A 13,067-nucleotide genomic window follows, 5' to 3' on the forward strand; every position below is an offset into this window, starting at 1 on the left:
GAGGTACTGGGTTCGATCCATATAAATAAATGAATAAAATAAAGGTCCATCAACATAATAAATGAATAAAATAAAGGTCCATCAACATCTAAAAAAAATTTTTTTTAAATATGTGTATATATAGCCAGGCACAGTGGTGCAGAGTCTTTGCAGATATAATCAAGTTAAGATGAATACTAGGGGCTGGGGCTATAGCTCAGCAGCAGAGCGCTTGCCTAGCATGTGTAAGGCACTGGGTTCCATCCTTAGCACCACATAAAAATAAACAAATAGGGACTGGGGTTGTGGCTCAGAGGTACAGCACTCGCCTGACATGCGTGAGACACTGCATTCAATCGTCAGCACACAGAAAAATAAAATAAAGATATTGTGTCTACCTATAACTAAAAAATAAATATTTAAATAAATAAACAAACAAAGGCACACTGTCCATCTACGACTACAAAAAAAATTTTTTAAAGATGAATACTAGATTAGGGCGGGTTATAACCCAATGATGGTTGTCCTCATAAGAAGCAGAAAACTTGGGACTGGGGTTGTGGCTCAGCGGTAGATCACTCGCCTAGCACATGCGAAGCTCTGAGTTCAATCCTTAGCACCACATAAAAATAAATAAACAAAATAAAGGTATTGTGTCCAACTACAACTAAGGGGAAAAAAAAAAAAAGAAGAAGCAGAAAACTTGCCTTCAGGCACACACTTGTATTCCTAGCTACTCAGGAGGCTGAATCAAGAGGACCTCAACTTTGAGGCCAGCATAGGCAACTTAAGTGAGATCCTGTCTCAAAATTTAAAAAGGCGGGCTGGGGATGTGGCTCAAGCAGTAGCGTGCTCGCCTGGCATGTGCAGGGTGCTGGGTTCAATCTCAGCACCACATAAAAAATAAAATAAAGATGTTGTAACCACCGAAAACTAAAAAATAAATATTAAAAAACTCACTCTCTCTCTTTAAAAAAAAAAAAAATTTAAAAAGGCTAGGAATGTAGCTCCATAGTTGAGTGCCCCTGGATTCAATACCCAGTAGTGGGAGAGAAACAAAAAGTGTGTATGTTAGGGCTAGGGGTGAGCCTTGGTGGTAGAATACTAGCTTAGCATGCAGGAGGCCCTGGGTCCAATCCACAGCACTGAAAAAAAAAAAGGGGGGGGGGGTGTTGGAGGGAGACAGTACATTAAAAGAATTTTTTAAAAGCATGTGACCCAAATGTAATGTAATGTGTGGATCTGTTTTGATCTACATTGTACTGTTAAAAAATGTATGTGTGGGGCTGACGCTGTGGCTCAGCGGTAGAGCGCTTGCCTAGCATGTGCAGGGCCCTGGGTTCAATCCTCAGCACCACATAAAAATAAATAAATAAAGGTATTGTGTCCAACTACAACTAAAAAAATAATTTTAAAAAAATGTATGTGTGTGCGGGGCGGGGGGGGGGCGCGGTGTGGGTGTTCTGCAGTGCTAAGGATGAAACCTAGGGACCTAAGGACTTGCACGTGCTAGGTAAGCACTCTACCCATTTAGTCCTAAAAAAAAATAGAGATAATTTAGGAAAATTGATTATGAAATAGATATTAGGTGATATTAAAGAATTCTTGTTTATTCTACTAAATGTGAAAATAGTATTTTTTTGCCAATCTTTGTCTATTAAAGACATATGATATAGAATATTTACAGGTGGAATCACATGGTGTCAGAGATTTGTTTTCAAGTACTACAGTGCACACAAGCAAAGTGGCAGAAGAAAGATGAAAAAAGAATAGCAAAGTGTTGGTAACCGCTGACGTTGGGTACATAGAAATTCATTACACTATTCTCCATGTTGGTGTACATTTGAAAAATTCTATGTTGGTAACCGCTGACGTTGGGTACATAGAAATTCATTACACTATTCTCCATGTTGGTGTACATTTGAAAAATTCTATGTTGGTAACCGCTGACGTTGGGTACATAGAAATTCATTACACTATTATCCATGTTGGTGTACATTTGAAAAATTCTATAACAAAAACAATTTATTTTTTAACTACAAAGGCAATCTGGAGCAGTACATATGTTGGAAATAACAGGGCTCAAAGCAACTAACCTCTGTCCTGAAGCAAGGGCAATGGGAGACTGTCCATTGGGGGGCCGAGGCTCCTCACACGTCTTCATCTCCACCTCTACCTTATCCAGACACTGGAATAAAAGCCATGCAGAGCTAAGCACGTGCACAAAACCACACAGCACATAAGACAGCAGACTTCGTGCTGATAATCACCCAAAAGTCAACAGAAACTGAACTCCTAACTTTCCCTGTCAGGATTCCAAGGGAAAACAGGGAAGTCTAAGGATAGAGCACAAGCAGCAAAAATTATTATTTTAAATAATAATAATAATAGCCAGGGGTGTTGGAACACACCTGTAATCCCAGCTGCTCAGGGAGATGAGGCAGGAAGATCAACACAGTAGGGAAACAAAAGGGCATCTGACACGCCCAAGATGGAAGAATTCCTTCCTGGCCTGAGCAACCTGTAAAAATTTGCCTCAAATAAAATTTAAAAAAAGGGCTGAGGACATAGCTTAGTGGCAGAGTGCCCCTAAGTTCAGACCCCAATACTGTGGGGGGCAGGTAATACCTCATGGGGCTTATGAGTCTCAATGCTGATTCTTACCCCGCCCAGCAGTTCCAGGATAAGCCAGGACAACAATCATCACTCTATCTCAGAGAGAAGCTCACAGGGCCATAAATAAGTACCTACCACTCCCAAAAGGGTCAGCCTATCAGGATTCTTCCTCATCTTCTCTCCTACCTTTTGAAAGTCTACCCTAGCCATCCCCATTTGATTACTCGCAATCAAGAAAGGCCATTACCAAGCAAATTGGGTGTGTCTTCAACTTTGTCCACTGGATCTGAAAGAGGAAAGCAAAAACTCAGGGATGTGGGAGCTGCCCTTGGAGAAGGCAGGCCTACTGGCCAAAGGCAGCAGCAGCACTCTGACCCCTGTTCTCACCCGGATGGAGGCCCTGTTGCAGTAGACCCGAGTGATGGCTAACCATGTGGGCAGTTCCAGCACATTCTGTAGAACCTCTTCATCCAGCTCCAAGTTGGTGAGCTGACCCTCCCCCTTCAGGGTACTCAAGTTGATTTTGTCCGGGGAAAGATTCTTAGTGAACCTGAAAAGAGTAATGACAAGAAGCTATTATATCCATGAGAATCTGCTAAATGAACATCATAATCACTAACATTTCTGAATTCAGAGTAAAGAGAAAGTTCAAGAACAAATATTGACTAATGACCACACTGTCTCTACACCACGTAAGATTTTAGGTGAGATCTATCATCCTGTCGTCCTATTCAATCCTACTGTGGGGACGCTGGGGAAATGCCTGTAGCAATGGCAAGCCACTATTTTGATATTTCTGAATCTCCACATAAAAATAGAACAACTAAACAGCAGCACAGAAGGGTCATGGTTGACATTTACAAGAAAACTAGAAGATAAAGTATCCTTATAAATCCTCATGTGCTACAGTTTGGTAAAAACACCAGCACTCATTTGACATGAGTGCTACATGCAGCTGTCAGACAAACAGAGGGAAGCCTGACAAGCCTGGGAACAGAGGAATTCCAAGATAGCCAACCAGTATTAAATGAAAATCAGAAAAACAAACTGGGAGGGGTTTTGTCTACCACAAAGGGTCTCCAGTAAGACTCTGGGACACTGCGGTCCTAGAAACTCATGAAATTAACCTTCCAAAGCTCCTTCCTAGGCAAGATTCCTATACAGAAAAGAATCAAGTTAGGGATAACAGAAATGCATGGCCCTAATCCCTACTCAGGAGGCTGAGGCAGGAAGATAGCAATTCTGAGGCTAGCCTGGGCAACTTAGTGAAACCTTGCCTCAAAAAAATAAAAAGAGACTGTAACTCCATGGTAGAATGACCCTGGGGGTCAATCTCCAGTACAAAAGAAAGAGGAGGTAAGAAGCAGGAAGGGGAGTGGAGGGAAGGGAATGGGGAGAAAAAGAAAAGGAAGAAGAGATAAGCCAAATAAAAGTAGAGACAGGAGAACAGAAGATCAGGATATCTCAGAAAGTGAACCATTGTTTTCTAATATTACCTGAAGCAACAGAAGAGGAAGTTCTATGCAGCACAAAATAGTAGCTGGCTAATAATGGGCTTATTAAGCAGGGTAAAATAAAATCCCTGATGCTTACATATACCATTACTGATGTGATCAAAGAACAAACTATCACCTGTAGTCTTCCCGAAGGGACTGATCCTGGCTCTCATCAAGCCCCTGAGCCGAGGGGCTAATGTGAAGGAAATACAGAGGGCAGAGGAAAGCTGCTGAACTGTATGCACCCTAATAGTGCCATCGACATGACCGTGGTCTACATGGGAAACTATAGGTCAATTGCCTGGCCATGAATAACCCACAGTAAGTCTTCCCTCCTAACTTCTTCCCATTTTACTCCACGTGGACCATAAGAATGCTGATTTAACATCTTTATTTAGATGATCACAACAACTTTAAATATTTGTGGGGTTTGTTTTGTTTTGTTTTACAGTGTGGAGGATTAAATCCAGGGCAACATGCATACTAGGCAAGCACTCTACAATTTAGCCACATCCTCAGCCAAAAAAAATGTCATTTTTAGGGCTGGGGTTGTGGCTCAGTGGTGGCGTGCTTGCCTAGCATGCATGGGGCACTGGGTTTGATTCTCAGCACCACATACAAACAAACAAACAAATAAATAAATAAATAAACGTCCCTTAACAATAAAAAATATTTTTTAAAATGTCATTTTTATTTTCTATTTCACAAGTGGGAGAAAGCCTCCTCACCTGACCTGGACCAAACAGAACCAAACTGCTAATAATGATGACACCATACTTTGTACCAGGTACAAAAGGAAGGTTCTTTATTAACATTATCTCAATGAATCTTTACAATACCCCATATGAGGCAGAAATTATTATCCCCATTATACAAAGGAAGAGTATGAGGCTCAGCTGTGAATTTGCCCCAAGTGATAGGGCAGGAAGAGGTAATCACAATATGAACTCGGGACAGCTCACTGGCATTGGCTTCTACAAGCATCTGTTCTAACAGTATGAATACTCCCTTCCAAAACAAACCTGCCACAGAATAAATTTATAAGATGTTTCAGAAATGGTTGGAGGACATCTTTTCCCTTTTACAATCAACCATGGTCTGCTTAACCCATGTAAGAAGGATAAACCTCAAAAAAAAAAAAAAAAATTTTTTTTTAGAGTCATAATGTAATGCTATCAAAAACCTTTCTGCACTTTACCAACCCAATCAAATTAATAAAATCTTTCCTAAGTACATCAGGGCTGACACCAAGTCTCTACCAAGATGCAAATAACAGACCACAGGGGGCTCCATGCCATCAAGTAGATGATAAATAACAAAAGCTAAGAGTGCTAAACCACCAGGACTTTTCCAAGTCCACTCTAAGATGGCTCATAGTACATGTTTGTCTGTCGGACCACCATAGACTTGTTTTCCTGTTTAGTGACGTTATCCAGTCATGTGTCAGTTCTGAACAATGCATCATTAGGCAATTCTGTCATTGTGCCAACATCAGAGTGTACTTACACAAACCTAGATACTAGACCTCCACAGATGTGGTTGCTCAATGACCAAAATGTTGGTATGCAGCACTTGACTATATCTGCTTTTTAACTTACCAATTTATTTTTAGAATTCAATGAAAAATGGATACCACCTTATTAGTGTCTCAAAAAATTCTTCAGTTAAGAATTCCTGGGGAGGGCTGGGGATGTGGCTCAAGCGGTAGCGCGCTCGCCTGGCATGCGTGCGGCCAGGGTTCGATCCTCAGCACCACATACAAACAAAGATGTTGGGTCCGCCGAAAACTAAAAAATAAATATTAAAAAATTCTCTCTCTCTCTCTCTCTCTCTCTCTCTCTCTCTCTAAAAATAAAAATAAAGAATTCCTGGGGAACTGAAGCTGTAGCTCAGTAGCAGAGCACTTGCCTAGCATGTGTAAGGCACTGGGTTTGATCCTTAGCACCACATAAAAATAAACAAACAAAGGCATTCTGTCCATCTACAACTACAAAAATATTTAAAAAAAAAAAAAAAAAAAGGAATTCCTAGCACCAAAATAGACATGTAAACAAATGGTACAGAATGGAGAACACAGAGACAAACCCACATAAATACAGTTATCTCATACCAGACAAAAGCACCAAAAACATACACTGGAGAAAAGAGAGCCTCTTCAACAAATGGTGCTGGGAGAACTGGAAATCCATATGCAGCAAAATGAGACTAAACCCCTGTCTCTCACCATGCACAAAACTTAACTCAAAGTGAATCAAGGACCTAGGAATTTGACCAGAGACCCTGTGCCTAATAGAGGAAAAAGTAGGCCCAAATCTTCATCACGTTGGATTAGGCCCCAACTTCTTTAACAAGACTCCTAAAGCACAAGAAATAAAATCAACAATTAATAAATAGGATGGATTCAAACTAAAAAGCTTCTTCTCAGCAAAAGAAGCAATCAATGAGGTGAAGAGAGAGCCTACATTTGGGGAGCAAATTTTTGCCACATGCACATCAGATAGAGCACCAATCTCCAGGATATATAAAGAACTCAAAAAACTTAACACCAAAAAAACTAACAACCCAATCAATAAATGGGCTACGAAGCTGAACAGACACTTCTCAGAAGAAGATATACACTCAATCAACAAATATATGAAAAAATGTACAACATATCTAGTATTTAGAAAAATGCAAATCAAAACAAAACTAAGATTTCATCTCACACCAGTCAGAATGGCAGTTATCAAGAATACAAACAAAGTGTTGGTGAGGATGTGGAGGAAAAAGCACACTCATACATTGCTGGGGGGACTGCAAATTGGTGCAACCACTCTGGAAAGCAGTTTGGCGATTCCTTAGAAAACTTGGAATGGAACCATTTGACCCAACTATCCCACTCCTTGGTCTATACTCAAAAGACTTTAAACTAGCATACTAAAGTGACACAGCCACATCAATATTTATAGCAGCTCTATTCACAATAGCTAAACTGTGGAACCAACCTAGACGCCCTTCAATAAGTGAATGGATAAAGAAACTGTGGTATATATATACAATGGAATATCACTCAGCATTAAAAAAGAATAAAATTATGGCATTTGAGCTGAGACACACCCCCAGCCCTGTTTTTTGTATTTTATTTAAAGACAGAGTCTCACTGAGTTGCTTAGGCGCCTTGCTTTTGTGAGGCTGACTTTGAACTCGTGATCCTCCTGCCCCAGCCTCCCAACCACTAGGATTACAGAAGCGCGCCACCTCACCCAGCTTAAGATATTGAATTCTTGAGAAGAATCATGGTCCCTGGCACAAACATTATTCAGCATTTATATTCCTAATCAAGGATGATATCAGTCAGTCCAAGGGTGGCTAAAAAGGCTAATGGCAGCCTGCTATTTATTCCACTTCAAGTATGTGGGAAAACATTTCCTGGCCATCTGTTACTGTTACGAAGTAAAGAAGCTAAGATGAAATCAAATTGGAAAAACAGATTTTGATCAAGTTTCATCTCTGCCAGAGGATTGCAATCTGCCAAAGAGACAACAGAGAAAGGCTCTCAGGCATACTTCCTAACATTGAGAATTTGCAGATTTTCAGAATTTCAGAGCTAGAAGGGATTTAAAATATTCATTTCTTCCAAATCTATAATTTGCAAATGAGGAAAACAAATGGTCAGGGTTAAATGGCTTGCCCAAGACTCATAGCCAGACAGCTGTAAACGTGGGACTCTAAATGACAGAAAAGGGACTTGACCCAGAATTCAATCAACTCTCTCACTATCCTGCCCCCATTAATTCATAACCTTCATTACTAATCATAGGGCAAATTAAAATAATCAGTCTCATAGAAATTGAACTCTCATAGAAAAAATTTAAAAAGGTCTGGGCATGGTGGCACATGTCTATAATCCCAGGCAATTCAGAGGCTGAAGCAGGAGGATCACAAGTTGGAGGCCAGCCTCAGCAACTTAGTGAGACTCTGACTTAAAATTAAAAACAGGGCTGGGAATATAGCCCAGAGGTAAAATACCTGTGAATTAAATCCATAACGCCACAAACAAAAAATAAAAAGGTCCACAAACCACTTTGCTTCCTTCAGTAACCTTTGTCCTGAGGTGATCACAGCCCAGGCCTTGATTTCTAAGTCAAGGAGGATAAGATTAAACTGCTTCTTAAGGAAATCTAGATCAAAGTATTTTTACTGTTCAGCCACAACATAAGCTGTCTTTAAGCAAAGACAAAACACAACTCTGAAGCATCTGGTTTAGACAGAAGGATCCCCTGCATCATCCAAACCAAACAAAATCACTAATGTCACTAACACTGCTCCATTCCCAAATAATGGGACAGAACATGCCACTCACTCTTGGTGCTTTGCTCTAATTGGTTTCATTCTCAAAACTTCTGCAGGAACAGATTTTATATGCCTTTCTTAAGAGAAAACTTCTAGATTTTTGTTTGTTCTTCACAATGTCGGGTTTTTAAACAGGTTTTGTGCCGTTTGAGGTGCAATTTATATACACTGGCTCATTTCTGAACTATTTAGTTTATCTGATCTACTATATATTTATGCAAATATCACACTATTCCCATTACCGTAGGGTTTTGGTTTGTTTGTTTGTTTTTTTAGATACCAGTGACTGAACCCAGGGGTGCTTAACCACTGAGCCACATCCCCAGCCCTTCGTATATTTTGAGACAGGGTCTTGTTAAGTTGCTCAGGGCCTTGATAAGTTGCCGAGGCAGGCTTTGAATTTGACATAACACAAGTTCACATAACACAGGTCTTAGACCTGTCTCAAAATTCAAAAAACAAAACAATTTAAGCTCAGTGGTAAAGCATACCTGGGGAAGAGGGTGGGGAGGAGGAATAGTTGAAAAATGCAAACTCCTCCTCCTCCTCCCCGGCCCTACTTCTTCTTTCAAGGGGGCTGCTGGGGATTGAACCCAAGAGCACTTTATAACTGAGCAACATCCCCAGCCCTTTTTAATTTTTATTTTGAGACAGGATCCCATTAAGTTGCTTAGGGATTCACTAAGTTACTAAGGCTGGCTTAGAACTTGTGCTCCTCCTGCCTCAGTCTCTCAAGTTGCTGGAATTATAGTACAGACATGTACCACTGTGTACAACTATTGCTTTTTCTAGGTTCCATGAAGTCTTTCCCCCCTATGTATCAGGATTTGGACAGAGTTTAGAAGCAAACTTTAGAGCTCCCTGTTCTGCTATATCCTCCTTCCTGAGACTTCCCCCTCCTTTTTCCAGCCGTTCTTTAGCCCTAAACTTCATCCTCTGACTCCTCCAGTGAGTAAGATTGTGGACTTTTGCTTGAGTGCTAGCACCATCACCATGCAAATTGCCAAAGACCCTTGGGCAAAACAACAATACAAATAAGAATCTTACCCAACAGTTCCCATCTTTCAAGTTCCCTGTCACTTTATGCCTGATGTGATCACTTTCCAACATCTTCAAGTAGTTTTTTTTTTTTTTTAACATATTATCCAGAATTCAAAACAGTTATCTGAGAGAGGGGCAGCTTGATACAAGATAAGCTCCAATTCATAGTAGATCCTTTCCTAGTAGATTTAATTGATTTTATGTCTTTCTCTAAGAGGCAATTATAACATGAGTTACCAAAAACACATATGACCACATGTGCATAAATGCACCCTCTCAGAACAGCATGATAGATGGGCACATCAGAAACAAAGGTGAAGAGGGAGGAATCCTAAGAGGGGTCCAGGAGTGTGGTTCAGTGGTAAAGAGCATGCTTAGCATGTGCAAGGCCCTGGATTCAATCCCCAGCACAAGAAAGAAAGGAAGAAAGAAAGAAATTGTACAAGTCTGGGCTGGAGCTATAGCTCAGTGGTAGAGCACCTGCCTTGCACATGTGAGGCAATGGGTTCGATCCGCAATACCACATAAAAATTAATAAATAAAGATTAAAAAAAAGAAATTATACAAGTTATCCTCTTGGTCTACTGGTGAAAGGTTTATTATAAAAGTTAAACAATATAAAGAGGCATAAAAAGAAATGATAGTTTCCAACACACAGAAGTAATTATAAGCTTGGCACAATGGCTCACACCTGTAATCCCAATGACTCAGGAGGCTAACGCAGGAGGATCAGAAGTTCGAAGCCTAAGCAACTTAGCATGACAGTGTCTCAAAATGAAAAAAAATTAAAATAACTGGGAATTTAGCTGTCCTGGTTTTAATCCCCAGTAACCCCCCACCCAAAAAAAAAAAAAAAAAAAACTATATATCTAGACAGATGTATAAAATAGAATTATTCCACACATATCCTTCTAAAACTTGTTTTTACTTTTCATTAACATTTATATATTATTAAATTTTTAATGCTTTTCAAGAATTGGAAAGTTATCCTCAAGCTAAGATCCCTTACATTCCTTTACGGATGCACTATAATTTACTTAATAAAGTCTGTACTAATTTCTCTTTTACAAGGATTTTATTAGTAGTACACTTGTACATTAAAAAGTATCATCAGTTTTCTCATTTGTTTGTTCTATAGGAAAGATTCATAGAAATGGAAGCTTACATTTTACATTTTGACAGATACTACCAAATTTTCTTTCATAGACGTCATAGTGGATCATACTTTTACCTGTAATTGACTGCATACATTCCCACACCCATGGAGCAGTTCAGTTCATGACTCGCCACACTCTCATTTACTCCACCACTCAGTACTGGGCCAATCAACAGAACAAGGATTCTATAGAGGTCCTCTTTCCTTAATTCTCAACAGTAACCCTGCTGAACACTCCAGTTCCCACCTCTAAAACTGTAGCCTTTCTAACTTCTATCCTGTTTAGCTGCAGCTGTAACATCTTAGTCGGAGCCAGTCTTGTTTCTTGGAACTGAATACTTGCAATCTGGCCTCCTAGTGTAAAGGCTGTACCTGTGGACTCCTCATCTAATTTACAGTTACGTATTTAACCACCACCTAGAATTAGGGCTATAATATCCTATCCACCTAACTAGATAGCCTTTCACTGATCATTCTACATTTAGGACTTAGAGTTCCTCAGTGACTAACTCACAGCTGCCTGCAGCCTTCTCTCCTCAAATAATTCTTTGTCCATTCAGCTCCCACGTGACTAGGTGCCAGCTTCTCTCCCTATACAGGTCCTGAAGGGACTGTACCTCATGACCCAAATTTTGGCATATCTTACTTTATTAAAAATATTTCTTGTCATACTAATATATTCCCCTTAATTTCTTTTACTTCAGTTTCTTGGCAATTCCAAAACTTAGGTCAAGGACAGTTGGTGAAATCAGATTATTAGATTTCTACTTTTAAAAGCTTCATGCAGGTTCTGGATTATCCAAAGCAAAAATGCATTTGTTAACCCTCAAAATAGGAAGATCTATTCCACTAGCAGGCATTGCTGGTAATTCACTATTGAATAAGAATTGGTATTTCTTCATCACATACCTCAAACAGCTATTTAGAGAAGTGAAACACATAGATTATCTGAGCTTTAAAAACTGCCCAAGGAGGAAACTGAGGCCGTCCTTAATTTCTGAGGAAAACCTAACTATAAATAAAATGAATACTTTATTTTAAGAGACAAAAATGTCAGGCATGGTGGTGAATACTGTGGTCCCAGTTACTTGGGAGACTGAGGAGGAAGAATCACTTGAGCCTACAAGTTCAAGGCCAACCTTAGCAACATAGTGAAATCCTATCTCAAAACAAAACAGAACAAAAAACCCAAAGAGACAAAAACAGCTCAAAATGAGCATTCATGCCAGGCACAGTGGCGCATGAATCCCAGCAGCTTAGGAGGCTGAGGCAGGAGGATGGTGAGTTCAAAGCCAGACTTAAATAACGGCAAGGTGCTAAGCAACTCAGTGCAGTGAGAGTCTGTCTCTAAATAAAAATACCAACTAGAGCTGGGGATGTGGCTTAGTAGTCAAGTGCCCCTAAGTTCAAATCCTGGTACCCCCCCCCCCCAAAAAAAATGAGCATACATATCTGATGGGGAAAGAAAAGCCCTGTCAGTTGTTTCCTCTGCACAAATGACTAAATGAACACATACATGAGAGAAGAGCACATTCAACTGGCAAGGGTTAGGGGGTTCACACCATAGAAAGGAGCTGCTGAGCATATATACAAAGAAGAATTTAAAAGAAAAAGGTCTCCACGAATGGTGTGAAAATACTTAGTGTACAAACAGTGACTTGAAAAAATGTGCTCTATATGTGTAATATGAAATGAATTGCACTCTGCCATTGTATATAACAAATTAGAATAAATAAATAATTTAATTTTAAAAAGATGAGGAAATTGGAAAAAAAAGGAAAAGGTCTCTAACCCTAAAGGGTATGAGATCCTTAAGGGCTTGAACTGTGTCATTGAGTCTGTGCCAGCATAAAGTCTAGGATAAGGATGCTCAATTAATGTTTATTGAATGAGTTGATAACAATTCAAAGCCAATAAATTATAATTGCCAAAGAGGTAGAATGAACTAAAGGATATATCCAATAATCCCCCTCTTTCACACATTGCAAACCAACTGTAATATGTCTCACTAGCCCAACACGTCAAAACCAGTGTTAAGAGCGTCTTTTATAAACAGGAAAACAAATCTCTCTGTAAGGCTGAGGTAAAAAGCACAGTTTTCCTATTAAAGATAATTAGAAGGTGCAAAGTGTTAAAAGGAGAGAGGCAAAAATCAGTATATTCTAAAAGCTGCCCAGAAGTTTTAATAATAAAACTGAAATAAGAAATATGAAAAATTTTACTACTCAGAACAAAAAATATTTTTTAAATAACAGCTAAATTTAATAATTGCTCACTTTATTCCAAACATTGTTTTCAAGCCAGGCCGAGTGGCACACGCCTATAATCCTAGCAGCTTGGAAGGCTAAGGCAAGAGGATTGTGAGTTCAAAGCCAGCCTTAGCAACTTAGTGAGGCCCTAAGCAATTCAGTGAGACCCTTTCTCTAAATAAAATTCAAAAAAGGGCT

The 13,067-nt window shown here is 39.6% G+C and overlaps 1 protein-coding gene across 2 annotated transcripts in view; it reads right to left on the bottom strand.

The window, feature by feature from the left end:
- Bltp3a (bridge-like lipid transfer protein family member 3A) overlaps positions 1–13,067 on the bottom strand; it is a 70,309-nt gene that overhangs the window by 42,588 nt on the left and 14,654 nt on the right. The window contains exons 2-4 of one of the 2 annotated variants that reach the window (XM_071613477.1): positions 2,983–3,145; positions 2,843–2,881; positions 2,076–2,167 (exon numbers count right to left, since the gene is read on the bottom strand). In XM_071613477.1, coding sequence (XP_071469578.1) covers positions 2,076–2,167; positions 2,843–2,881; positions 2,983–3,145 — 294 coding nt within the window. Of the gene's footprint in view, positions 1–2,075; positions 2,168–2,842; positions 2,882–2,982; positions 3,146–13,067 lie in introns of those variants that run through there. The other variant, XM_071613478.1, reaches the window with a different exon arrangement.

The sequence above is a fragment of the Marmota flaviventris genome, chromosome 6 (genome assembly GCF_047511675.1).
Source record: "Marmota flaviventris isolate mMarFla1 chromosome 6, mMarFla1.hap1, whole genome shotgun sequence".
In the NCBI taxonomy this organism is placed as follows: Eukaryota; Metazoa; Chordata; class Mammalia; order Rodentia; family Sciuridae; genus Marmota; species Marmota flaviventris.